Here is a 25111-nt window from a genome sequence, read left to right as displayed (position 1 = left end):
TATAAGTATTGCTATTTTTATTGAGTTAAGAGACGCCGACAGATCCAGCAGTTAGAAATTTCGATCACCCGATCGTTTTCAATAAATTGTAAACATCATTCTCTTATCTGGATGCTGAACATATTTGTATAGGCTACATTCAGGGAGTCAACCAAAACTTCGTAATTCAACATGTTTCCATACTGATTTTAAATTGAGTATCGAAAGTAATTTCCTTTCCAAAGTTCCGCCATTTTTTCAATCAATGGAAGCTAAACCAAAATCAATTGTAACTTGCCCGCATGCGTTTTCCCGCGCTCGGTGCTGGTTACATATATTTGCTTCGAATTCTGATTGGTCCATTGTGCTGTTGTGATTAGCCAGAGTAATTGCTTTTGTTTTGGTTTTACTACACTCAATCCACTCAACTGTTCCATAAGCGTTGCTAATTAAATTTGTTTTCAATAATCAATGATCACTTAATAAAACTTAAATTGTTGTTTATCAAACTTACTGTTTGCGTTTCAGACGGATCCTTCGCTGCTTCTTCTCCAGTAGCTTGCAGCTTGTTTTGCTCGCTCACACACCTGCTCCTTAATTCCAACAACTTCTGATTGTTGTCGTCAATCTTACTTTAGTCAAGATTTTCAATGCATGAAAAACAAATGCTATAAAGGATTTAAAAAAAAAACCCTTACAGGGAATAGTGAGTGGTCATTATCTCGATTAAACCATTTCCTAATATGGTCTGACACTTGCTTTCAAAATGCCACTTAAGAGGATCAGTGTGCCAAGCTATGTTCTGACCTAACACATTTCGCTCTTTCATTTAAGGTGGGGGTTCACCTAAAAGCCATTTTCACGCCGCTTAAAATCGGTCAAATGAAAATATCTTGTTTGCATTTCAAGCAATACAAAAACCCTCCATTTATAGCACAAATTAATGATTTGGGGTGTTTTATGAATTTTTGGGTGATTTTTAGGTATATTTGGAAGGAAATAATTTTTCTTGAAGGATTGGTAAAATTAAAAGAAATAAGGAATGTTGAAGATTTAGTGAAGTTTTAAAATTAGAATTTGTAGTTAATAATTAATAGACGGATACCAAGTTAGTCCACTAGCAACCTGGGGTGCTCTTGCGTGGTTGTCGACTGTCTGTTAGTGTTCCAAAAATCATTTTCTTTCTTCTATCCATTCTTAAAACCTCTTCAAATTTCACTCAAATTCAGGTAGAGCCCCACCTTAAGACAATTGAAGACTAAAACTTCAAAGACGTATAGACAGGTGCAAACGAATATTTTAAAAGGCTGCGATGTGATAAAATGGTTTTAAAATTAAGAGAGTCACTTGTAAATGTCCAAATATCAATGTCCTCGTTGTCAGTATTTGGATCCCTCTTGGCCCACCACTGCTCTAAAGAAAGTAAACGATATAGTAAACGACGTCACAGTCCACTTATTTCTGTTAAATAAGTTGATCCTTGCCAGTAGTCAAGTTTCTGCTATTGCCCGTTCATGTTTTCAAATGCAAACTGGGGATGAGTTTTTAAATTTTTATTTAATCAAAAATTGGAGTCCATCAAAAGAACGGATCACGTTAAAATTAGTCAGTTTATGTGATCTCTCTGGCGACGGGGTTCTTTTGTTTTCATATGACGCAATTTGAACAATGTTAAACTAGAGCCCAGTCCCTTTATGAACTTCGGAACGGGCAATTGTAAAGTTAATTTGAAAAGGATACTGCTAATCCCTTATCACACCACGTGATGGCTTCCTCAAACTGATTCAGCTGAACACAGGCACTTGCTCCTAATAACACAAAATTATAACAGTTTAGCATTTTAGTTCACTCATGTTAGATCAGTATCATGCCTCCACGAATTATCTATAAAGGAAGATAACTACTTGGCAAAACTATCCCTTCTTTGTTATATACATACAAAATCACACATGAAAAAGTTGGTTGCCTTCCCAAATATCGCCAATCAACAGACTTAACAACTGAATCAGTGAACATAACCTGATTATAGTTTCATTAATGCTCGTCTAATTAAGATTTTACGGAAGGTTTTTTACCTCCACGAATTTGAGTTCTAAAATACGATAAGTACTGTAGCAAAACTTTCTCTTTCTTGATGACAAACACACAAAAACTGGTTGCCGCAGAAATCTCTGCAATCAACAGACTTCACAAATATTTTACCTGATTATAGTCTGATCATTGCTTTTCTTATTACTGTTAAATAATAACTGTATATTTTTTGCTTAAAAACTTTTTTTAAAAACCGGAGAAGCTCTAGGTCTTCCTTTTCTTTTTTTTTGCCTGTGGTGACATTTCCTCAAGGTTAGATGACAAGTTACGATGTTTAAATTTACATTAAGTATGAACAGCAGACATTTTTAAAATACTGGAAAGGATATTAAATTAAATATAAAGCACACCTCCGGCTAGAAGTTTATTGTCTTTCGCAAGAATCAAAACGTTAATTTCTCACAGTTTCGCTTAAGTGATTCTTTACCTCTAACAATCGCTTTGACATAAGACGGTTGTAAGTCCGTGGCAGCCTTTGCATCACTAAGTGAATCATGGAAGTTACCTGCGCGAAAATCAGTGAAAAGAAATATACGGTGTTGTTGAGCGCATGATTAAGGTAAATTTATGGGAACACACTAACTTGCCAACGTTCTGAAAACCTAAAAATTTCTCACCCAAAATAAAGCGTGCTGTTGCTCTGTTGCTGTAAAGTTTGGCCTTCAGTTCTTCATCCTTGCTGTTCACTTTCATTGCTTCGGTGTAAAGCAATATGGCATTGCTGAAATTTTTCTTTCTGAATTCATCATTGCCCTCATCCTTGAAGAGCTCTGCTTTTGCTAAAATGAAGGAAATTAAAAGGTATCTTACATTTAGTTCTTAATAAAGTTTCAAACATTGCCTTCATTAGAAGCTGCTACTAGATGTTTTCCAGTAAAGGTGCTACTATGGCAGTTTCGATGATTTTTTTTTTCTTCTCACTTATACAATTTCGTTGTATCGTAGGTCATTGAAAGAAACATTCTAAGGTACTTTTCCTCCTTAATTTCGGGCAATCTTATTGGCTCTCTTCGGGGCTTTTTTGGTTCTTGGGGCCATATTTCCGAAGCCCTCACAAACTAGGTTTTATTGCCAACATGACTGACGGCCAAGGGATGGGATGGGGTCATAATGTTTTCCAATCAGACAGACTGACAATATGCCGACCTCAATCCACCCCCCCCCCCCTCTCATTTCAACAGAATAGCATGAAAACTCCTTAAGAACTTTTTCGTCTGAGACCTTCAGCTTCCCAATCAATCTGTCTTAAGCCCCTTATCAACACTAAAACTTCGTACCTCTTAAAGTTGTTTCATCATCAGTCTTCAGTGTTTTCTCAGTAGCAGTTGTGAAGTCAGATTCATTTGCATTGTCCTCTGCGCCTGCATCTTGTAGCTTGTTCTGTTTATTGACAGACCGTTTCCTTAAGTCCAACAACGTCTGGTTGTTGTTGTCAATCTTACATGAGTCAAGACTTCCACGATATTTGTAAAAATATCAATAGTTGATAAAACCGAAAAACCGAAGCAAAATATCATATGGGTGAGGTGTCTTAACTTCTTGCCCGTTTGTTTGCTTGGTTTCCTCTTCGAGAGTTTTGGAGAACAGAAACATTGAAATATTCATGAAAAAACAAAGGAATCATTTGTTCTGATAAGTCTTGCATAAGATGGCACCTAAAATCAGGAATGAAGGAAAATAATAAAGTTTGAATTTGATCAATATTCAGTATGTTGTAGCATCTGTAATAAAGGATACTGCTAATCCTTTTTCACACCACTTGATGGCTTCCTCAAACTGATTCAGCTGAACACAGGCACTTGCTCCTAATAAAACAGAATAATATCAGTTTGGTATTATTTTCTCTTAAAAGTAGGGTGGCTCGTACAATATTCACCCTAACGGACTCTTCTGAGGACACCCAAGGCAAGAACACCTTTGGTGTGTTATCACGGGTATGCTTAACCGCAATTGACTCCAAAGACTTCTTTAAAGTCAAAATACTAAAATTTTGCATATGACACCTATACTGAAGAAGTATTTTAAACTTTGTGATGCGAACTTAATCTGTTATAAGTGCAAAGCAAATTTCCAGCACACGTAGCATTTAGCGGTGTTTAAGATTTGAAATTTGTCACAGCACACTCTGGCTAGCTACCGCCGTCTCGGTAAAACGAGATGTAAATTTTTTAGAAATCTTACCTCTCACGATCGCCTTCACCAATGATGGCTGTAAGTCAGTAGCAAACTTAGCATCATTCAGCGAATCATTATAATTTCCTGAAGAAGAAGAGAGCGGAGAGGTTTCAATGCAAAGTGCTCTTTAAATTTGCAACATTTAAATATCTTATTTAGGAAAAGCCTAAACAATTAGAAAGTTCTAACCTAAACAAAAATAGGTCTCCGCCCTGTTGCTGTACAGTTCGGCCCTCAGTTCTTCATCCTTGCAGTTCACTTGAATTCCTTCCGTGTAGAAGTGAATTGCGTTGGTGAAATCATCCTCTCCGTGTCTCTCATTACCTTCAGTGTTGTAAACCTCTGCTATGGCTAAAAGAAGGCAAATGAAAAGTGTCATTCATCGCCTGAAATTTGGGATAGGGAAGCGAGTTGGGGTGAGGAAGGCTTGCACGAAGCATAGTGAAAGTGTTAAATTGTTGTAATTTTGTGTAAATAAGTAAAGTATGGGGAGGGAAAGTGGGGCTTATTCGCCTCTCCGATAAAAAAAAAATGAGCAATCTGGTACTAGTATGGGATTGAGGAATCGCTTTGAAGAAAAAGTGGAAACCTTAAAAAAAAAAAACAAACCAGCATTTGCATATGAATAATACAGAAAAGAGCAAGGCTGATTTCACGGTTAGGGAAATATATTTTGCCAATATTTCGAAAGAAACGGCCTCCAGGGTGTCTGAAAACTGACTTTATGGCAAAATATGTTACGATTTAAAACACTCGTCTGTGACCTGCAAGAAAATTGCTGTTTAAAAAAGGAGATTAAACAAGGGGTAAGCAAAAAAAAAAAAAAAAAATGTCGAAAAAATCGTTTGTTGGTTTGTGCGCAATGTCTATAACTAATTAATATTTCTCCACCCGAACGAAACCACAATCGCTCACTCGTAGCAATCTACCCATAGGTCTTTGAGTGTCGAACAGTCAGATTAGAGTGTCTGTAATTCCTGGTTGAGTAGAGACTTAAAACACGCAAAGGAAAGGAAGTTTTTGCATCATCGCTTTAGCTAGAAAAGTCCACGCAAATACCTTGAAATATTTTTTCATATAACATATTGCTTTTCAAATTGGAGTTTTTTAGCCAAGTGGACTCACAGCAAAATGAAAAGAACAATTGCTATTCATATTAAAAATTTATTTCGTTTAAATGAAAAATACTGACAGAATATAAAAACCTATCGTTTTGGCTATAATTCTGGCCTTTTTCGACACCCACTGCCCAATATACGCCTGCACTTCAGGCGGTCCAGGAAGGATTAATACTGAGGCGGCTCTCTACAGTCTTCTGAAAAAAGAAGGAACATATTTCTTCTCACCTCTTAAGGTGACGTCATCAAAATCCAGCGTTTCCTCACCAGCTGGTGTGACGTCACTTTCACTTGCAGCTTTGGTTGAACTTCTCGCCATAAATGTTGCAAGTGTCCTCCTCAAAATGCTATGGAGCGAATTTTTGCACGTTCGTTTAGTTTGCAATTTAATGTTGTTGCATTAAAACAGTTTAAAACAGAAAGGTCTGTATGAAGCAAAAGATCAATGAGTTCTAGGGGCGAAGAAAAATAAACAGGACCAAGATGGACGCCTTCGGGAAATTATGACGCAATGTAACATCATGTGAAGTCAGCAATATTCACACTCCAAGTTCCACTACTTTACTCTTAATACTCTCGGAGTTATTAAGGGTGGGGAATTCGTCTCCCACCCCCTCCTCACCCAGGCCAAAGAGACCGAAAAAGCCCGTTCTAGCTAAGCTCATTCGGCTAAAATATGAATACAGTGAAAGAAATTAATACCTACCTCAGAAGCCCAGGGTATGATTTACATTACGTGACTCGTCAAGGTGGCTAGCTACAGGAGAAAATTTTATTCGCCCACATTAGTCACTCCGGCATTTATTGTTTTTTTTTTTTCCAAGAACCGTACGGTTATGTTTCAAAGAGGCAAAATATTCAACTAACCTCACGGACAAGCAACTTACTGACTAGACCCAAGGAACAGAAGACAATCATTAAAAATCCTCTTAGACGCTAGAGCAAGACTCGGGGTGCAAAGGAGGGGTCTGTGCTCGCATATTTTTTCTGGGATTTCACGTTCACTACTTAGATAAAGGATGCATTTTCTGACACAGAAAAGTTTTTTCGTCACCCTTAATTGACGTCCTAACTACACGGTTATGTTTCTCCCGTGATAACCGACGAAAAATGTTTGAAACCGCGGCGCTTACTAAAGATCACAAAAGGACGAACAGAATTGCTGGTTTCAGTCACGCACTATAATAATTTTATACCTACAAAATTAGCAATAGCATAAGACAAAATCATGGTTAAAGGTAAATTGAACACTTTTCACTTTCTTCATACAAGGTAATTATGAACTAAATGGCTTCTAATGAAGAGAAACTGGGATTCCATGACGGTCCCGATATCTTCGAATGACTTTACTTGAGGCCACGTATTCCTCAGCCAACGCCATAAGTTTTGTTTTTTTTATTTTTCACGGGTGTTGGTCTTTGGTTATACGTATATTTGTATTCAGGGTGGGAAACGCAATCCTATGATCCTACGTTGGGATTCCTCGCACGCAAGGATCGTGTATGCACGTTTTTAACACGTTTGAGTAGCGTCACGTCCATTTGTGGAATTCTTACGTTCGGCAAAAAGCTTTAATGCAAGCTTCATCAATCGGTAGTCCATATTAGTTTCTCCCTAATTAATTCACGGGGTAAAACTTTCCTTTTATAGTCAACCAAATGACAGCAAGGGATTTTTTCTTTTTTTAGCAAAATTTTGTTGCGAATTATGCTTGTGTGAACAGTTTCTAATTCTGGAAACAAGAAGGCATTCAGTTTCATAGCCTGCTTAGATGGAGTGATAATTAAGGAGGGGGAGGGTGAGCCAGGAAAAATAAGTGGACAAAAGAGGGAAAGTCCTCCATTTTTTTATCTCTCCCCCTCACCCTCCCCGATCAGTAGGCAAGATAGCAGCTATTAGCTCAGATAACAAAATTAGCACAGTTTGGTGAGATATCCATCCTCTGTCCGTCTAAATTTAAACGGTTTGTTGTTATCTTTTTCTCGATCTGTTAGATTACTTAAGTTATATAGCTCTCAGTGTTCAGTGGTGATTAGCTTCGACCTATTTAACACTGAAAAGCGAGCTTCAAAAAAGAAAGTACCGCAACTATTTCTTTATTCACAGAAACCGAAATAAATTATCACCTTATAGGACGTCAATAAATTAATTTACTAAAAACACGAATGAATTTGTCTCGACAAACTTCTCATTGAATAATGGAAATTCAAAAGCGTTGTAATGACTATATTTTCATTCCAAGACACCGAAGTCTTTATTGGGAGTTATTTTCTGAGATGAAGCCAACATTGAACCTTCACAATAAAAAAAACGCGCCGAAATATTTACCACATTTTACGACGTCACAGGTGAAAATATACTTTTAATTAATAATGCGAGTCCTGGAAACTCAACGCATCGCCCAGGCTGGATCTGGTGTTGTAAAAAAGGCAGAGATACATTCCACGGAATTCTTGTTATCAGAATATTCGGCTTATTCGCAAATCCGGTTTTGGTCAAATCAAACAAAACCTAACTCACGTAACGAACACGACATTAAACCAGGCCGGTCCAGAAAATTTCAAGACAGATTCAAATGAAGCTGGTTTGCTTTGGAGGCATTTCGTTTCGCTCAAACTGTAGAATTAGCATCAGTCATTTGCATGCGAGTTTCTCGGTACGACAGAGTTCAATTTACAGTACATGTACATAAATTAGCTTTTAGACAAATAAACGACAGCAATGTTTCTTTTTCACATTACATTTCCTTGATCAAACTTTCAACCCACGAAACAAAATTCAACGAATTTCCATTTGCGCACAGTTTTAGATAAAATAACTTGAGCAATTTAGTAAGATTGCCATCTTCAGTCGTAATCAGAGAAGAAAAACGTCAACTTTGTCTAGCCGCGTTTTACTGCCTTTCTTAATCTTTAACCTGTGAAGTACGCCAGACCGGTCCACATACAAAGCCGCAAAAGTTTTATATTTATACTTCGCGGAAACTTCAAGTGTCTTAACAATGTATTGCGGATGATAAATTCTGTGTGACTTGCTTCGAAGCATATCAGTTAATCTTTATTCCGAGAAACAGTTCAACCACAAGATAAATAATTCCGACGCTTGACGTCGTAAAACACGATTGATTTGTTTCGGTTTCTTGCATGGAAATTGAAAGCCCCGGGTAACATTTCATGAAAAAATCTAATTTTTCTTGAAAATATTCTCCGCTCGTGCAAATGCCCTTTATGATATATATTATTTTATTAAAAACTGGATTATTGTATAAAGCAATTTCAGGAATTTGATCGGCTTAGCTGCCACTGGTATATGAGCCATTATACCATACCCGAGAAATAGCAAGCATTAAACTGTCGTAAAGAGAAGTTAGCAAGATCATATCTAGAAATGTTTCTTGAGTGTTATCAAAAAACAATTATTCCACTTGTGCTTGTTGGATATGCAATGATTATAGCCAACTCGGCGCTTAAAGTGTCTCGTTGGCTATCTATCATCTCATATCCAACGCGCGCTCGTGGAATAATTGAGAGAAAAAAATCTCCCAACTCTCGGTGTAACAAATGCACGGGGAACATCGTGTTTAGCTAGTTTATAAAATACTTAACACGTTTTTATCGAGCTTCATCTCCATTCGGTTACCAGTCAGACAAAACAGAAACACAAGACTACAAAAATCAACCTACCGCTAAAAAGATACTAACCCAAGATTGTCTAACTAAGTTGTTTATGTTCTTTCGCTCAATTCAAAACTGCTAAATTACGTGAGCCATACAGTTCACACGCAAAACATGTAAAGTTGTGCTTACCTCAAACCTTTGGTGTCTTGATACTGTTCTCTTACGTTTGATGAGTTTTCAGTGGTTTGCTTCGACGAATCTCACATTGAAAAGTGAACCTCAAAATCACGGAACTCTATCTTCACTCAAAGAAAATGAAATTTGTTTGTCAGATGTTACGACGTCATACGTCGAAAATACACTTTGACAAGGTTCCTGTGGAGCAGAAATGGAAACTGGAGAAATCCATTGTTATACATGTTAAAGGTTTTTGCTTAGGCTATTTAGAGAATTTATCAATATACTTCATTTATTAACTCGTTGGGAAAATGAAACAGAAACAGAACTGGTTCTAACAAATAATAGAAATCTCGAGTTCATAATCTAATTGTTTTAACAATTTAACAATTTTGTTTAACATTTAAAAATGTTAAACAAAATCAAACCATGGTGTTGAATTAATTTATTAGCTCCAGCTCCAGCTGGAAAATAATGATATTTTACACGGGTATTATTAGTAATGCGACAGTTGAAGTGATATGACATTCAGACTCCGGCTACACACGTGTGAAAAACCAATTTATTATTAACCCTTTAACTCCATATATCAGAGAACAAATTCTCCTGCCTTGTCCTCATACGTTTTTGGTAAAAGTACTGGGGAGAAGTTATTAACTATCAAGAAAATTCACCTAGGATGATCATATCCTTAATTCTCATGACCTCGGGGGTTCAATAAGCATGGACATTACAAGGAGAAATTTCATGCTGATCACCGTTAGGGCATACACTGTAAAGGGTTAGTAAAGTTTTGACATCGTACCATGGTTATAGGGAAAAGAGAGATTGAGCGCACTTGCGAAAAACCATCTCCTTTACTTGTAAGTGCACTTGTAAATAGGCGCGCGATGGACACTGAATAACCACCCTTAATTAAGCATTAAAATAATTCTATTATATAGTTTTTACAATGTGATCTGTACGTAAGAAACATTGTGACTTAAGGTGCTGTTTACATGAAAGGAGGAAGATCTTAGAAGGTGGATCATCCTAGCGCCATATGTTTTCTGTATTCAGTTTTCATGCAAAAGGCAAATCAACAAGTCAGTACTCTCCATATTTAATTTTTTCTTTACGGTTTATTTTATCCGTCGAAGACAGTAGACTGACTGTCGAAGGCTTACACTTTTTTTTTTTACATCGTTTTACCAGAGACCACTTTTACATATATTGTTTATTATGAATCCTGGTAACGTATCTTCGATATCATGTTTTATGATAAATAAGGTTAAAAAGAGTGAACTGATAAACTCCAAAAGTGAGTGGTATTACGTCCGCATCCCAAAGGCTGTTATCACGGTATAAGGCCAGGGGCGTGGCCAGGATTTCTAGGAGGGGGGTTCCAAATTGGTTCCAACGAAAACGGTTGCTCTAAAATCCTTACATTACGTAGGTACAAGACTTTGGCGTTTACGCTACGCAAACAGAAGACGCCTTGGTTGCCGTTGAGCGAACGTGTTTATCACTTCCTCGATCTTGATGTCTCGGTGGTAATTGATGTTCGTCAACGCCAGCCCAGACTCTCGCTCGCTTGACATGGTCGACCTCAGGTATGTTTTTAACTTTCTTAGTTTACTGAATGAGCTCTCACATTTAGCTGACGTTATGGGCAATGTGCACAAAATGCGGATCAATTTGTGGATGTTAGGAAAGAACTCTCGAGCGCTTGCTGCGAGTATCTGAACTGCACTGGTGGGAAGGTCGGCATCCTCAGTGCTGCACCACTTTCTCTTCCATCGCAGAAGCTCAACATCAACGACATGGGGAGAAGGCAGGTCGTTGTCATAAAACTCCAGCGCTGCTTCAATGTCAGGATTTCTTTCTCCGACGGCTACCAGCTCAGGCAGAAGATTAAAGAGGCTGGACAAGACAGCATCATTAGCAGGATTGAAGTATGTTTTCATCTCTGATGGTAGATGGTCTAGAAGGGGAATTGCAACTGCCCTCTTATAGTAATCAGATGGTGTCTGGGCTGGTACATTGTCGCGATGTTGCTGCTGATTGGTCCGGCGCGGGATGGAAGGCACAACACCTACATTTGCCGCGGTAAAGGTCCGTCCAGATGTCTTTGATGTTGTCTCGGATGTCCTGGAGATCGTCCGTGACATTATTACTGTTAGTGTACGCCTCGTAGACATCTAGATCTCTCTTCTGAAGTTTTACACTCAGGGGTTTCAGGACGGAAAGGCATTTCATTGCCGTCAACAAGGTGATTATAAAAGAAAAACTTGAAATGGCGTTCGCAAGTCCGCTCTTTATTCTTGGTGTCTCAGTGTCCCAGCTCCATGCTGCGTCGCCATATTGGTCAGCAAATAGACGTTCATTTGCCATTACCTCAAGCGCTCGCATGATACACTGTTAAAAATAGGAGAGGGGGGTTCCTTGACGCGAGAGGGGGGTACCGGAACCCCTGGAACCCTTCCCTTGCTACGCCCCTGTAAGGATGGACACTCCTTGAGAAAATTATTAACAATTATTTACCTGGGAATTAGAATTACTTTTCGTGTATTTTTACATGAGGTCGTTTCAGATTCAACACAAACATGGTGACCAACTGAAGAGGTCTTTCGATGAAACTAGTTTTATAGCCCCATATGTAAAGTGTGTGTTGAAAGTAAATGCAAATGAGGTTTTTCCTGAACAAGATAACGAGAGGGTAACGTAACGGTTTTTTTTCCCTTTTGGAAAACGAGATATTGGTTTAAGCCAATAGACCTAACCTAAAATGCAGCTGATATCGAAAGGTTTGAAATTAAGTAGCATCTTACTTTTTGTAAATGGGCTTTCGTATGTTAATAACAAGATGACGTGACACATGTTATAACAATTTAGGAAGGAAGTAAAGCAAAATAAAAGTAAAACAAAATACAGCAAAACAAGTAAAACAAAATACAGTTTTAAGAGACGTACGTCTTAAAGGAGGAAATCTTGTAACTTATTTAGTACTGTATATTGTGTATTGTGTGTACTGTATATAGTGGTACTATACATTGAATATAGAGTAATGTATATATTGAGCGTGTTGTGTTCGAGCGATATTGTGCCAGCATTAACAGGGTGTATTGAAGTTAACGCTTTCAAATCGACAAGGCAAAGGATTTGACAAAAAAAATTGCTAAACATTTGCAGATGAAAGTACAATCAGTCATTTAATTAAATTGAGAACCAAATGCCATTTGCTATTTGCTATGGTTTACTAATTCCTTTACAAAATTGTAAATGAAGTATTTTATTAAGCTCAATTTGACACGAGACAAAAGATTGAATAGGTAACAATACTGACATCAACTAACAACAACTACTCCTAGATATAATTACTAAGGTTCATCTTTGTTAAGTTGGGGAACTGAAGAGTTCACTGCAAAGCTACGTCAACCATGCATTTGATACTGCATTTTGATTACAAAAGTCTGGGTAGACGGAAAACAGAGTTATTTCAAAATATACAAAACATTTAACAACAACTAATCTTAATTGATGTATAAAAGTGTGCTCAGAATAATAGATAACAGGAACTAAGTTGCGATCTATGCACTTGACATGTGCTAGGGTTTGCTATGACTAATTATTCCAGCACCAGTAGAACAATTCATCATTCTTTATCGAGGTAGTTCTTGTTTAGTATTTCCACTATGTTGTTACTGGATGGATCGCTGAGCTTGGCCTTCACCTCCTCCGTCCTAAATCCATCATTCGTTTGATAGCGTAAGTTTGGCTTTTCGCTCAAAATAATGGTCTTCACCATTTCCGCGACTTCGATTCCACTTTGCGTTCTGCTAGCGCAATAATCCATCAACTTTCCCCTAGAGGTTCGTTCGAGGGTCAGAGTCTTTTCGTCAGCCAGCGGTATGTCGTACTTCTTCCCCCAAATGTCCGCATTTTCCCAAATTGGAGATTCCACGGGACCTGGTTCCAGCATAGAACACCTATAAAGAAAGAAACGATCTTGAAAACGGTGACCAGACCAATTGCCCAATAACTTTATCAGGTATGGCGGCCTTTTTGGATTATCTCGATGGGTTTACCTTCAGCCGTCAAACAGCCTGAAATTTAATCGTCAATCGCCCCAAAAAACAACTATAATTAGCCGTCAACCGGTTTCGAGGTCTTTCAATTAATATCACTAATTCAGCTACTCATCCTCTCAAGGAATCGTTCAGTAACTGGTAAATCAGTTTCCTTGTTCCGAACTATACTCACTTTAATTTATGGTCTTTCCCACTTAATTTGCGTCTTAACTGACATCACAACTAACTTCCGTCTGGAAGAACTTCTAGTAATGATTTGCTTCATTGATAACGTGTTTCTGATTGTTAATATTAAATAAACGCTTAAGTCAATATTACCTTTGATTCATGGAAAAAATTCCCCTTGATAATCGTCAACCGTCAAAACCCCTTAAAGGAGCAAAACTGCTAAAATATTTTACAACGAACTTGTTTTGTAACATGAAATTGCTCTTAGAACATTGGGAAGAAAATATTAAGGTTTTTCTCCAAGGAAGAACAAACCATAATTAATTTTTAGCGTCTTCTCTAAAATACACAGCTACCCCCCCCCCCCCCCCCCTATTTAGACCCTCTTATTGCTTTACAAACTGGTGATTTCGAGAAACCTACAAAAAGCGTTGAAATATTTAAAGATGAACATTACAATATTACAACAAGTGTTGTAATATTTAAAAGCAAACATTAATAATTATAAGGATCGGTCTTCCTTGATTAGCTCTTAAGCTTCTTGCGGCTCAGTCTTTCTATAATTACTTAAAATTGTAGTTCAGAAATTAGCTGAATAAATTTGCTTAAATTTGCAAATTAAAAAAATTCCTCGTCAAACATCTCATAACCTTTGGTGAATGCTTCGAGGAGCAAAAATATTGGCACAAGGTTTCAACAATTTAATGCGGAAAATTTGCAAGGTCTACTAACCGGTTTTTGTTTCAGAGCACGCTCATGTCGTCCTCTGTTTGTTATTTGGTTAGCGTAGAACTTTGCGTTACAGTTTGAATTATTGAAAAGAATGTAGGATATTTACGTCTGATAAGTATTACTAGTAACAGTAACAAACACTACCTGATATTGAAATGGAGCAAAGTTGGAGCCAAAGCTTCGGTGAGGCCCTCCAGGGCAAATTTGGATGCACAGTAGAGTTCATTAAAGGGGTTAATTACGAGTCCAAAATGGCTGCTGTTCTGGATGATAAGACCGCTCTGTCTCGCTTTCATGCCTGGCAACACAGCTTGGATCAGGCGCAGAGCACCAAAGAAGTTCACTTCGAACAATTCCTTGGCCATATTGACCGGTACACACTCCAATACGCCCACCATTACTAAGCCAGCATTGTTAACTGTTGAATAGAAATAATTACCGCATGATCGTAAGTATACAAACTAGTGTTTGGTTACGTAATACGTCTGGTTATTTTTTCGCTGTGTTAATTTGAAAAACGTTCCGTTTCTTAGGTGAATTTACTGTGTTATTTTTACAACTGGCGTTTCCTTACAGCCATTTTCAACATGTCATCTTTCGACCACCAATATAATCAGGGCTAAGTCTTAAATGCAAGAACAACTGATTTTTTTACGGTTGAGCTCGAATTTGCGCAATGACGCAACATGACATCGGGAATATCAAGAAGTCAATTCAAGAACGAACAAAGCGGCCGAATTCCACCTGACGTGACGGACGAGAACCGATCGTTTGAGTCAAATCGCTTGAATTTTCCTTTTAACTGGAAGTCGTGGTAGGTAATAGCACTATCCTGAGCCATTTGAGATCAGTAAATTTAGTTATTTTAAATCACGATTTCATATTTAACATATTTCATATCTATGTTAATGAAATTAAAACCATTGTACCGGTATCATAACTTGCTTGGGGTTATATTGTGTATTCACACCAGAGATCTATACTGCTGACGTCATTTTCTGATTCTAATAGGACTCGTAACAGATCAAACATGCAATAAATGAACACGCAATCCTGTTTTAAAATAATTATAAATAGTCTTTGGTTTCTTCATAAATATATCAATACCAATCTCTAATTGAGTTACGTGATACGTCCAATAAAGGCATGCGAGTGCCATGATATCTGCGAGTCTTGGCCCATTCTGGATAGATCTAGTTCATTATCACAAACGAAAAGAAACTCAGCATTTAAAACAGTGCCGTGCTGAGTTATAAATGCTACAATTCTCGTGTAAACAGGCTGTTTAAAAAGCACTATATGCACTTACACAATACTTCAATTTTTCCTTCAGTATCAAGCACTTCTTGCACTGCGTTTTTGACTGATTCATCACTGCTCACATCCATCTGCTTGATAATCAATGTGTCTCCAAGATATTTCTTTCCTTCTTCCTCCAGTTGTCCTTTCTTCGCCAGATTTCTCATGGTGGCGTAAACCTTGAAGCGTTTCTCAGTATCTTTGGCGAGAAGCACAGCGGTAACAAGTCCTATGCCGCTAGAACAACCGGAGATCAACACCATTTGGGGAGCCATGTTTTAAGCAGTAGCTATCACGAAAGAATAGAGCAGAGTAGCGGCTACTCATCAATGTTTGAAAAAGTAGATTGTGAAGTAGCATATCAAGTTACGTATATTTGGCCACCCAAACAGTCAACTTTCTCATATCGACCACTTGTCGTAAGCGACCACCTCCCGTAAGCGACCACTTCCCGTAAGCGACCCCTGGCCTCGTAAACAACCGTTTTGTTTCTCAGATAAAGCTCTATAGTAAGCGACGACCACTCAAATTACTCAAGGGACCGCGACCGCTTTTTAGGCCAGAAATTACACATATTCTTTTGTTTTGTGTTTCCGGTAAGCGACCAGCCAACATAATCACTACTCAGAAGTGACGCTATCCCGGACTGCTGACAGATGATAACAGTTAACAGACAGAGAAGATGGCTACAATTAGATCTGTACTGAGGTAAACGGGAATTGTTACAGTAATCTTAACGGAAGATTTGGTGGATACTAATTTAAGTCTCCCGCGTTTAAAGGCGCTTTTAAGTACTCACTAGATGCTTCATTCTGACTACAAAATGTATATGCCTCGATAATGAAAACTGACACAAGAAGATAACTAGCAACGAAACTCTGGATAGACAATAAGATTTAATTCAAAATTATCAACTAACAGCAACTACAATACTATTGCTAGATATAAAAGCGTGTACGTTCACAAGGGAAAATGCAACCCTAACTGAGATACGATCGCTGTGTTTACATCTTTCAGAGACTAACATGAAAAAATGTCTATCCGTGTGTTGAAGAAATGATCATTCTTCGTCAAAGTAGTTCTTCTTGAGTATATCCACTAAAACGTTACCAGGTGAATCGGCGAGCTTAGCCTTCACCTCGTCGGGATTAAACTTATCATTTGTTTGATAGCGTAGGTTTGGATTTTCACTTAAAACGATACCTTTTACAATTTCCGCGACTTCGTTTACACTTTGAATTGTGTTAACAATGATGTTTTGCAACTTTCCCTTAAAGGTTTTCTCTAATTCCAGACTTTTTTCGTCGGCCTCCAATATATTGTAATTCTTCGTCCAGGCTTCCATGTTTTCCATAACTGGAGATCCGACGGGACCTGGTTCCAGTATGGAGCACCTATATCGAAAAAAGAAAAGGTTATTTGAAACGGTGCCAAGACCAATTCCTTTGCACTATGGCCTTATTTGTCTAAAATCAGTCTATGGCTTCTCGGAAAACAAACAATGAATTAGTTAACCCCAAACATTTTGACTAGATAGCCCGGAGGTAGATGGGGAGAGGAGGAATACCAGCGATATCTTTCAGCCAAACTTTGCGGCCTTCCGGTCCCTAGAATTTATGTGAAAATAATATAATACTCTATTGTCCTGACTTTTATGTTTTAATACCACTTTAGCGCTCATCCACTGGTTTTGATTATGTTTTAGCCAATCTTGACGGCTCTCTAAAATTTTGAACTGAATAAGAGATCCAAGATGGCGTCTCGTCCAAACTTAAATGACTTAATTCTTAGTCATATGACATCGCCTTTCTATTTTGTGGAACGAAAAGGAAATAATTTGAGACGTGCTAATGTATTTTCCAAGTTTAATTGTCATGGCGTTAAAGCTCTTGACCTTGGAAAATGAAACAGATTCTTCCCTTCCCCATCTCAGAAAAAGTTGTGGACTCCAAACAATACTCATGCCAAACAAAAGTTCGAGCGGTAGGTTCCGATTTTAATTCGGCCATTTAAATCAAATTTTTCGAATTCATAGAAATAGCACTTTGATATGGTGTTGTTTTGTTTTACGTCTTCTGCTTTGGCTAAAGATTTCAGATAGTGATATTATTTGCCTTGCAAATTAAATATTTAAATTATTAAAGACACAGACCTGATGTTGAAATGCAACAATGTTGGAGCCATGGCTTCAGTGAGCCCCTCCAAGGCGAACTTTGATGCACAGTACAGTTCGTTAAAGGGACAACCCACGAATCCAAAATGGCTGCTGTTGTTGATGATATGACCGCTCTTCCTGGCTTTCATGCTTGGGAGCACAGCTTGGATTAGGCGCAGAGCTCCAAAGAAGTTCACTTCGAACAAGTCCTTGGCCATCTTGGTCGGGATACACTCCAACACGGACGTCACGATTAAGCCTGCATTGTTAACTGTTGAAAAAGAGTAATTACCATTACCGTAGGGGGCGTCTTGCTATCTACCTTTCCAAATGATCATTCAGCACACGCATTACTCTATCCTAAACGTTGGGTTTTAGTTTTACCACACACGAAGTTGATTCCCTTAATTACACTCTTTTTAGCAAGGAGTACCGACAACGGACTACCAGTGAATGACGTTTTGTAGGGTAAAGGCGAATCAGTGATCTGTTCGGATACTTTCGCTCAATTGAAACTTTCAGTTGCAGAAAGTTTTAGGAAACGAAATTTTATTCCCGGAATTTACGGGCTGTTAGAGCGCTTTTAATTGAGTGTCGAAAGTAATTTAGTAATTGCTTTGGTTTTGCTTTACTTCGCTCTGTGATTGGTTAGTGATATTTGCGCCACTTTTTCAACCAATAAGAAGCAAAACCAAAACCAATCGTGAGTCGCTCGCACGTGTTTTCCCGCGTTTGGCGCGGATTACTTGCATTTGCTTCGAGATCTGATTGGTTTATTGCGCTGTTTACACATCTTATGATTGGCCAGGAGTAATTACTTTGGGTTTGGTTTTACGACAGTCACTGATGAAAACCGCGGCTATATTGCTTGCTATTTTTGAGAAAATTTCACAGTATTTCCTGAATGGGTCCCCTGTTTTATTTAGTGCAACACATGAGGCCTAGGCAGATCTATTCATCATTTAGGGTCGGCAAAACTTGCATTGCTAAAAAAATCTAACTTGTTTCAGTTATTTCACGCCCCAATGACGACTCCAGATAATCCAGTAGTTTTGCGGAGTGTTTAAACGTGAAAAAAAGGGTTTAAACGCAGAGAGATGCGTTTTCTAAAATGTTTACTCTATTCGAAATACTTTTTCCATAGCAAATTTCCCTAACAAGCTAGGTCGCGTGAAAATTAGCGAACGGATCTGATCTTTACAAATTATCATATATAGTCGCATTGAAAGGCGCTTTAAAGGAAAGGGTTCACATTTCAGCCCATGTGCATATCTAAATGCTTTTTTCTCTTTTTTATCAACTTTATGGCCTTAAAAATCCCACTCACATGTACTTCAGTAATCACATTCTATAATTAGTTCAAGCAAAATGACTGATGACCAAAATTCACAGAAAATGCTAGTAGATTGTATTCATATTGTCGATATTGAATTTAGCATTGACCCTGGTAGGATTTATTCCACGGTTGATGTGTTCATAGTTATTTGCATGCAAAATATAACGCAATCATATGAGTTACCTATTTCCTTCCGAATGGCTCATAAACAACGAATGAAATTGAACAGGCTTGGGTCATACCGAGCAAAGGCGAAAAAGTATTTTGATTCATGGAAATGCGCAGAACCGTGTGCCCCTCCCTTTAAGAGTGTAATTTGCTTAGTCATGCTATTGGTTAACTCGCTGAATTATACAGAGTTTTGAAAACAGATCAGCTTAGGAAAAATTAAACGTATGGCAAGAAAGAAACAAAAAGGAATATCATGTTATATCATTTTGCGCGAAGCTTAGATAGAATTGTGGAAGATTGAAATGGAGTATGACCGAATATCGTGCTAATAATGTAACCGTAACGGCCATTGTGTTTACTTAATGAATTCACCGCCTCTGCGCGAATCTCATATCTCACACTGACTCAGTGTTTTTGCCGTCTTTGAGAGACCAAGTTTCTTTCCTGTTATTTTCCTTCACAAATGAATAGAAACCTATTAGAACATAAATCATTTAATAGACACTGTAGCGTGTTGAAACCAGCTGTACGGCCTTGTCTGATGATAAAAAAGACTAAATTTCCTGGTGATTGATGCATGAACCTTGGTACAATAATAACTATGTTAATGTAATTGTTCTGTCATTGTTAAGATATTGTTTGAGTGTTCATTGTGTAACCGACCAAGAGATCCATTGGCACCATATAGGAAAAGAAGACATTTAATCTAATCAACATGCTAGGAGACAAGAAGAAGGGACAAATTGATTTCATGGAATGATCGAGATGCCGATACATGGGGGATAAAATTATTCCAAAAAATGCTATGTACTCACACAATATGTCAATTCTTCCTTCAGTATCAAGCACTTCTTGCACTGCGTTTTTGACTGATTCATCACTGCTCACATCCATCTGCTTGATAATCAATGTGTCTCCAAGATATTCCTTTCCTTCTTCCTCTAGTTGTCCTTTCTTCGCCAGATTTCTCATGGTGGCGTAAACCTTGAAGCGTTTCTCGGCATCTTTAGCGAGAAGCACAGCAGTAGCGAGTCCTATGCCGCTAGAACAACCGGAGATCAACACGATTTTAGGAGACATGTTTTGAGCAGTGGCCTCGATGACAAATAAAGCCGAGTCACGATTGCATGGTAAGAAATAAGGCAAACAGTGGGCGTGGTCCATATCAAGATCCTGTCAATCACCTGGCTGCTGTTAACCAGAGATGTCATGACTAGATCGCGAAGGCTTAGAAAGACTGAGTGTAACTAATGTGCGAGCTTTAATGAAACAAATTGAAAAAAAGACACTTTTTTGTACTGAGTGTCGTCGCAAGTCCTTTTGTAATTGCCTGTGGTTCTTTAAACGACACATTTTCCCCTCTTAAAGCAAAATGAATTTTGAAGTGATACAGTCAGTTTTCTTCGCAACTAAATTGGAATTTCTGAGGCGATTCTAAAACCCTCGCCAGAACAGTTATTCAGCCGAAATGATCCACTAGGTTCCCCTGACTAATCTTCAATCCTACAGTTACAAGCAACATAAATAACACCATATGTGGAACATTTTTAACGACCTCTGATCGGCTGCTCAGAAGGATTGCACCAGTTCACTGATGCCATCGAGGTGCTTATGTCCTCCAAGAACTTTACTTTGGATGAGAAGAAGTGGAACACTGCTAAGGGTTTATTGAGAATGGATGGAAGATAGATAGATAGATAGATAGCAGTTTATTGTGAAAATACGCTTAGCTTTTGTGAGACCAGCAAGCTAGGCTCACCAGCTAGTTTACAGGTATTTCACACTAAAAGATTAAAATAACTAATACAAATTAAAAAACATCAAATGGCATACTAGGTAAAATTTAAATTTCTAATACAATTTAATCATCATACGTAAAACAAAAATTTACAATAAAGAAATAAATGGATATAAAAAACTGCAATAATTCGTATTGTGTGAAAAGCGCACTCGATCATAGTAGACCTGCCAGATCTAGTGTTCTGATACTGTTTTTAAAAGCCTTGTAAGTAGTCACTGTTCTGCTTGAGTCAGGTAATGAGTTCCAGAGTTTTGGTGCCGTAAACCTCCACGATTTAAGGCCATAAGTTGTAGTGCTGGCCTTTGGTCGCTTTAAAATGTCACTTCCTCTTAGATTGTATTTATTATTTCTAAGACCGATCAGTTCTTTTATGCTTTTTGGTGCATGTTCATTATTAATTGCATTAAAAACTGTACAAACTATTTTTGCGAGGCGTTGATTCTCAAGTGATGGTAAAACGTATTTTGTTGAGTAGTTCGGAGTAGGGCCTTTGTTTTTCGTTAAAGACAAAACGGAGGGCACGCTCATTAACTTTTTCTAGCTTAGCAATGGCACTTTTGTTGCTGAAATGCCATGTCTCTGAGCAGTAGTTAAAATGAGGGATTATAAATGCGAGGTAAAGACACTTTCTTGTTTCGAATGGAAGAATCTTTTTCATTCGCTTAAGTACAGCAATCTGCTGGGAGACTTTTCGGCATATTTTGCCTATGTGCTTCTCAAATTTCATTTTGTCATCTACTGTAACTCCGAGCATTTCAAGATCTTCAGTAATTGGAATAGCAATGTCTTCGCAATGGAACTGGAGCCTAACCTGGGTCTTTCCCATTACTATTGCTTGGTACTTGGAAGTGTTTCTCCTCATGCCGTTTTGCTCATACCATTGATCGACATGGGCAAGATCTGCATTGATCACTTCTTCAACTTTCTCTGGTGTACTGGCGGCGAAAAATATTTGCGTGTCGTCTGCGTACGCAGATAGTCTGCTCTGTTTGACAGCGTAGACAAGATCGTTCATGAATATATTGAAAAATAGTGGGCCCAGTACGCTGCCTTGTGGGACCCCCACTGAGATTTCTTCCCAGTTTGAAAACTGATCTCCTAATCTGACCCGCTGACGCCGATTTGCAAGGTAGTCATGAACTAGATCGGTAGTTTTGCCGTCAGCTCCATAGGACTTGAGCTTGGCCACCAGCAGTTCGTGTGGCAAGGTATCGAATGCCTTGGAAAGATCCATCGACACGATTCCAATGATATTATGTTGGTCCAATTCCTTTCTCCACTGTTATGTGAGGCTAAGTAAAGCAGTATCCGTTCCGTGATGTTTCCTATATGCGAATACGTGTTTGTGAAATATATCTTCAAAGTAAGGGCTAATTCTTGTATGAACTAGCGTTTCAAAAACTTTTGACAATGAAGGCAAGATAGTGATCGGTCTGTAATTGGATTTAGTCAAAGAGCAATCTTTCTTGAAGACAGGTGTAACTTCTCCGAGTTTCCATTGTTGAGGTATCCTTGATTTGTTTAGGATGTAATTAAAAAGTTCGCTGAAAGGGTGGCATAGAACTTCAGCAGATGCTTTAATTGCTAGAGGGTTGTCCAATACTCACCACTTATTCGGGTCGTGAAAGTGTCTTTACGACTCGTACGCGAGTCGTGGAAAAATTGTTCCACTGGTCAGTTTAGTGCAAGTGGTGAAGTAGTTACATTTTCGTGGAATTACATGATGTTGCTTTTAATTTTTAGGGGTGCATCTCATTAGGGAGACTTAAAAAATATCAGTCCGTGTTTGTAAGGCTGTAGGGCCCTAGCAATCAGTTGTCGATTCGTACGAGTCCTACGGGTGGACAGAAGCTTTGTCGAGTCGACAAAGTAAATTGTCGAGTCGAAAAATGCATCTCATTAGGGAGACTTAGAAAATACCAGTCCGTGTTTGTAAGGCTGAGGGCCCTAGGAATCTGTTGTCGAGTCGTACGAGTCGTACGGGTGGACAGAAGCATTTTCGAGTCGAGAAAGTAAATTGTCGAGTCGAAAAATGCATCTCATAAAAGAGACTTAGAAAATATCAGTCCGTGTTGTAAGGCTGTAGGGCCTTAGCAATCAGTTGTCGACTCGTACGAGTCGTACGGGTGGACAGAAGCATTTTCGAGTCGACAAAGTAAATTGTCGAGTCGAAAATGCATCTCATTAGGGAGACTTAAGAAATATCAGTCCGTGTTTGTAGGGCTGTAGGGCCCTAGCAATCAGTTGTCGACTCGTACGAGTCGTACGGGTGGACAGAAGCCTTGTCAAGTCGACCAAGTAAATTGTCGAGTCGAAAAATGCATCTCATTAGGGAGACTTTGGAAATATCAGTCCGTGTTTGCAAAGCTGTAGGGCCCTAGTAATCTCAGTTGTCGACTCGTACGAGTCGTACGGGTGGACAGAAGCCTTGTCGAGTCGACAAAGTAAATTGTCGAGTCGAAAAATGCATCTCATTAGGGAGACTTAGAAAATATCAGTCCGTGTTTGTAAGGCTGAGGGCCCTAGGAATCTGTTGTCGACTCGTACGAGTCGTACGGGTGGACAGAAACTTTGTCGAGTCGACCAAGTAAATTGTCGAGTCGAAAAATGCATCTCATTAGAGAGACTTAGAAAATCTCAGTCCGCGTTTGTAAGGCTGTAGGGCCCTTGCAATGAGTTGTCGACTCGTACGAGTCGTACGGGTGGACAGAAGCATTTTCGAGTCGACCAAGTAAATTGTCGAGTCGAAAAATACATCTCATTAGGGAGACTTAGTAAATATCAGTCCGTGTTTGTAAGGCTGAGGGCCCTAGGAATCTGTTGTCAACTCGTACGAGTCGTACGGGTGGACAGAAGCTTTGTCGAGTCGAAAAAGTAATTTGTGGAGTCGAAAAATGCATCTCATTAGAGAGAGGTAGAAAATATCAGTCCGTGTTTGTAAGGCTGTAGGGCCCTTGCAATCAGTTGTCGACCCGTACGAGTCGTACGGGTGGACAAAAGCATTTTCGAGTCGACAAAGTAAATTGTCGAGTCGAAAAATACATCTCATTAGGGAGCTAGAAAATATCAGTCCATGTTTGTAAGGCTGTAGGGCCCTTGCAATCAGTTGTCGACTCGTACGAGTCGTACGGATGGACAGAAGCATTGTCGAGTCGACAAAACAAATTGTCGAGTGAAAAAAATGCATCTCATTAGGGAGACTTAGAAAATATCAGTCCGTGTTTGCAAGGGCTAAGGGCCGTAGCCAGTACCGGAATCGGTTGTATAGTTGTATAGGTGGACTCAAACATTGTTTGCGTGTGTAATAATTCATCTATTTATGGCGTCAGACTTGGGATATCCTGCACGATTTGTCGATTTAGGGACGTTGCAATCTGTTGTAGTCGAACAGTACGCGCGGACACAAGCATCACCAAGTCTACAAAGGAATGTTGATTGGAGAACGCACGCTTTGGCAGTGTTAGAAAATATCCCCAATTTAGTTTAGGTAAAATTGCCGGGCAATCTGTTGTGGCTTTCGGGTTTACGAGTGGTAAACATTTAATTCGGTTGTGTTTAGCATTTGTGTAGTCTTTGTGTAGCCTCCCACGTAGCATTCCCACATGTAGCATTTGTGTAGCCTCCCACGCAGACGTTCTTAGGGGTTCGTCACGCGTTCTTGCCCCACGAACGGTTCGTGGGGCAGGAACGCGTGACGAACCCCTAAGAACGTCTGCGCAGGAGGCTAGCATTTGTGGGAACGATTAACATCAACATGCCCGTGCCACCTTATGACGAGGGAACCTGGTGTGAGTGTTTATTACGATACGTAATTCGCCAATATGGCGGTTTCTTGAAGTCATTATGCTACAGAAAAAGATTTTGATATGGCGTAATTGTTATAAGTATGAAGAAAGCAAAGTTTCATTAGTTAGTTAATTAAGCTTAAAGTTAGGTGCGTGATAATTGTAGAATTGAAGGTAACTTGCGTGGAACGTAACTTTTAATTTTAGGGGATGTAGGCGGAATTTAGGTTGTGGTGGGGTGATTTAAGGGTGTAATGTTAATACAGTCGAATTCTTTCCATATGGACACCGAAGGGACCATGGATAGTGTGCATATTAATGGGTGCCGTATAAGCAGGTTGTGTGAATTAAGTCAAAAATACCCATTTTATTGGAGTGGTCTATAGTATAAAGATGGGCTCAAGAAGCATTATGTGTCTGGACTAACTATCTTTTAT

The 25111-nt window shown here is 38.8% G+C and overlaps 3 protein-coding genes and 1 long non-coding RNA gene across 5 annotated transcripts in view; 1 reads left to right on the top strand and 3 right to left on the bottom strand.

Annotated features, from left to right (window-relative positions):
- Positions 1-354: 354 nt before the first annotated feature.
- Positions 355-9281, bottom strand: LOC146452218 (uncharacterized). 2 transcript variants are annotated; one of them, XM_085098127.1, is made up of 11 exons: positions 9170-9281; positions 6070-6120; positions 5592-5710; positions 4435-4596; positions 4252-4329; positions 3808-3875; positions 3348-3507; positions 2688-2849; positions 2498-2575; positions 1720-1787; positions 355-607 (listed from the first exon to the last, which is right to left on the bottom strand). In XM_085098127.1, exons 3-11 carry the CDS (start codon positions 5680-5682, stop codon positions 455-457), a joined length of 1020 nt encoding a protein of 339 aa, XP_084954253.1. In that variant the 5' UTR covers positions 5683-5710; positions 6070-6120; positions 9170-9281; the 3' UTR covers positions 355-454. The 2 variants fall into 2 exon arrangements, with proteins under 2 accessions (XP_084954253.1, XP_084954255.1); XM_085098129.1 differs by lacking the exon at positions 6070-6120.
- Positions 9282-12321: 3040 nt separating this feature from the next.
- Positions 12322-15738, bottom strand: LOC146452217 (retinol dehydrogenase 8-like). Its single transcript, XM_085098130.1, has 3 exons — positions 15437-15738; positions 14272-14545; positions 12322-13125 (listed from the first exon to the last, which is right to left on the bottom strand). The coding sequence occupies exons 1-3, from the start codon at positions 15699-15701 to the stop codon at positions 12792-12794; spliced, it is 873 nt and encodes a 290-aa protein (XP_084954256.1). The 5' UTR covers positions 15702-15738; the 3' UTR covers positions 12322-12791.
- Positions 15739-16303: 565 nt separating this feature from the next.
- On the bottom strand, positions 16304-20206 carry LOC146452216 (retinol dehydrogenase 8-like). Its single transcript, XM_085098132.1, has 3 exons — positions 19904-20206; positions 17579-17852; positions 16304-16820 (listed from the first exon to the last, which is right to left on the bottom strand). The coding sequence occupies exons 1-3, from the start codon at positions 20166-20168 to the stop codon at positions 16487-16489; spliced, it is 873 nt and encodes a 290-aa protein (XP_084954258.1). The 5' UTR covers positions 20169-20206; the 3' UTR covers positions 16304-16486.
- Positions 20207-24926: 4720 nt separating this feature from the next.
- The window catches only part of LOC146452215 (uncharacterized), a 740-nt gene continuing 555 nt past the window's right edge, over positions 24927-25111 (top strand). Inside the window, exon 1 of the long non-coding RNA XR_014859808.1 lies at positions 24927-25111. This exon is cut by the window's right edge and continues 171 nt beyond it. This is a non-coding gene — a long non-coding RNA (uncharacterized LOC146452215).

Source organism: Pavona decussata, unplaced genomic scaffold, assembly GCF_977016875.1.
Source record: "Pavona decussata unplaced genomic scaffold, jaPavDecu1.1 SCAFFOLD_376, whole genome shotgun sequence".
NCBI lineage: Eukaryota > Metazoa > Cnidaria > Anthozoa > Scleractinia > Agariciidae > Pavona > Pavona decussata.
Note: the sequence above shows the minus strand (reverse complement) of the source record. Positions and strands in the feature narration are given on the sequence as shown.

Excerpts from the sequence above, each read along its gene's own strand:
- LOC146452217 (XM_085098130.1), bottom strand. The coding sequence starts at position 15,701 with ATGGCTCCCCAAATGGTGTTGATCTCCGGTTGTTCTAGCGGCATAGGA. Across the intron at positions 14,546-15,436 it reads AGGAAAAATTGAAGTATTGT|TTAACAATGCTGGCTTAGTA; the intron begins GTAAGTGCATAT and ends TCTATTCAACAG. Across the intron at positions 13,126-14,271 it reads TTGCTCCATTTCAATATCAG|GTGTTCTATGCTGGAACCAG; the intron begins GTAGTGTTTGTT and ends CTTTCTTTATAG.
- LOC146452216 (XM_085098132.1), bottom strand. The coding sequence starts at position 20,168 with ATGTCTCCTAAAATCGTGTTGATCTCCGGTTGTTCTAGCGGCATAGGA. Across the intron at positions 17,853-19,903 it reads AGGAAGAATTGACATATTGT|TTAACAATGCAGGCTTAATC; the intron begins GTGAGTACATAG and ends CTTTTTCAACAG. Across the intron at positions 16,821-17,578 it reads TTGTTGCATTTCAACATCAG|GTGCTCCATACTGGAACCAG; the intron begins GTCTGTGTCTTT and ends TTTTCGATATAG.
- LOC146452218 (XM_085098127.1), bottom strand. The coding sequence starts at position 5,682 with ATGGCGAGAAGTTCAACCAAAGCTGCAAGTGAAAGTGACGTCACACCA. Across the intron at positions 2,576-2,687 it reads AACAGCACGCTTTATTTTGG|GTAACTTCCATGATTCACTT; the intron begins GTGAGAAATTTT and ends ATTTTCGCGCAG. Across the intron at positions 608-1,719 it reads GGTGTGATAAGGGATTAGCA|ATTGACGACAACAATCAGAA; the intron begins GTATCCTTTTCA and ends GACTAAAGTAAG.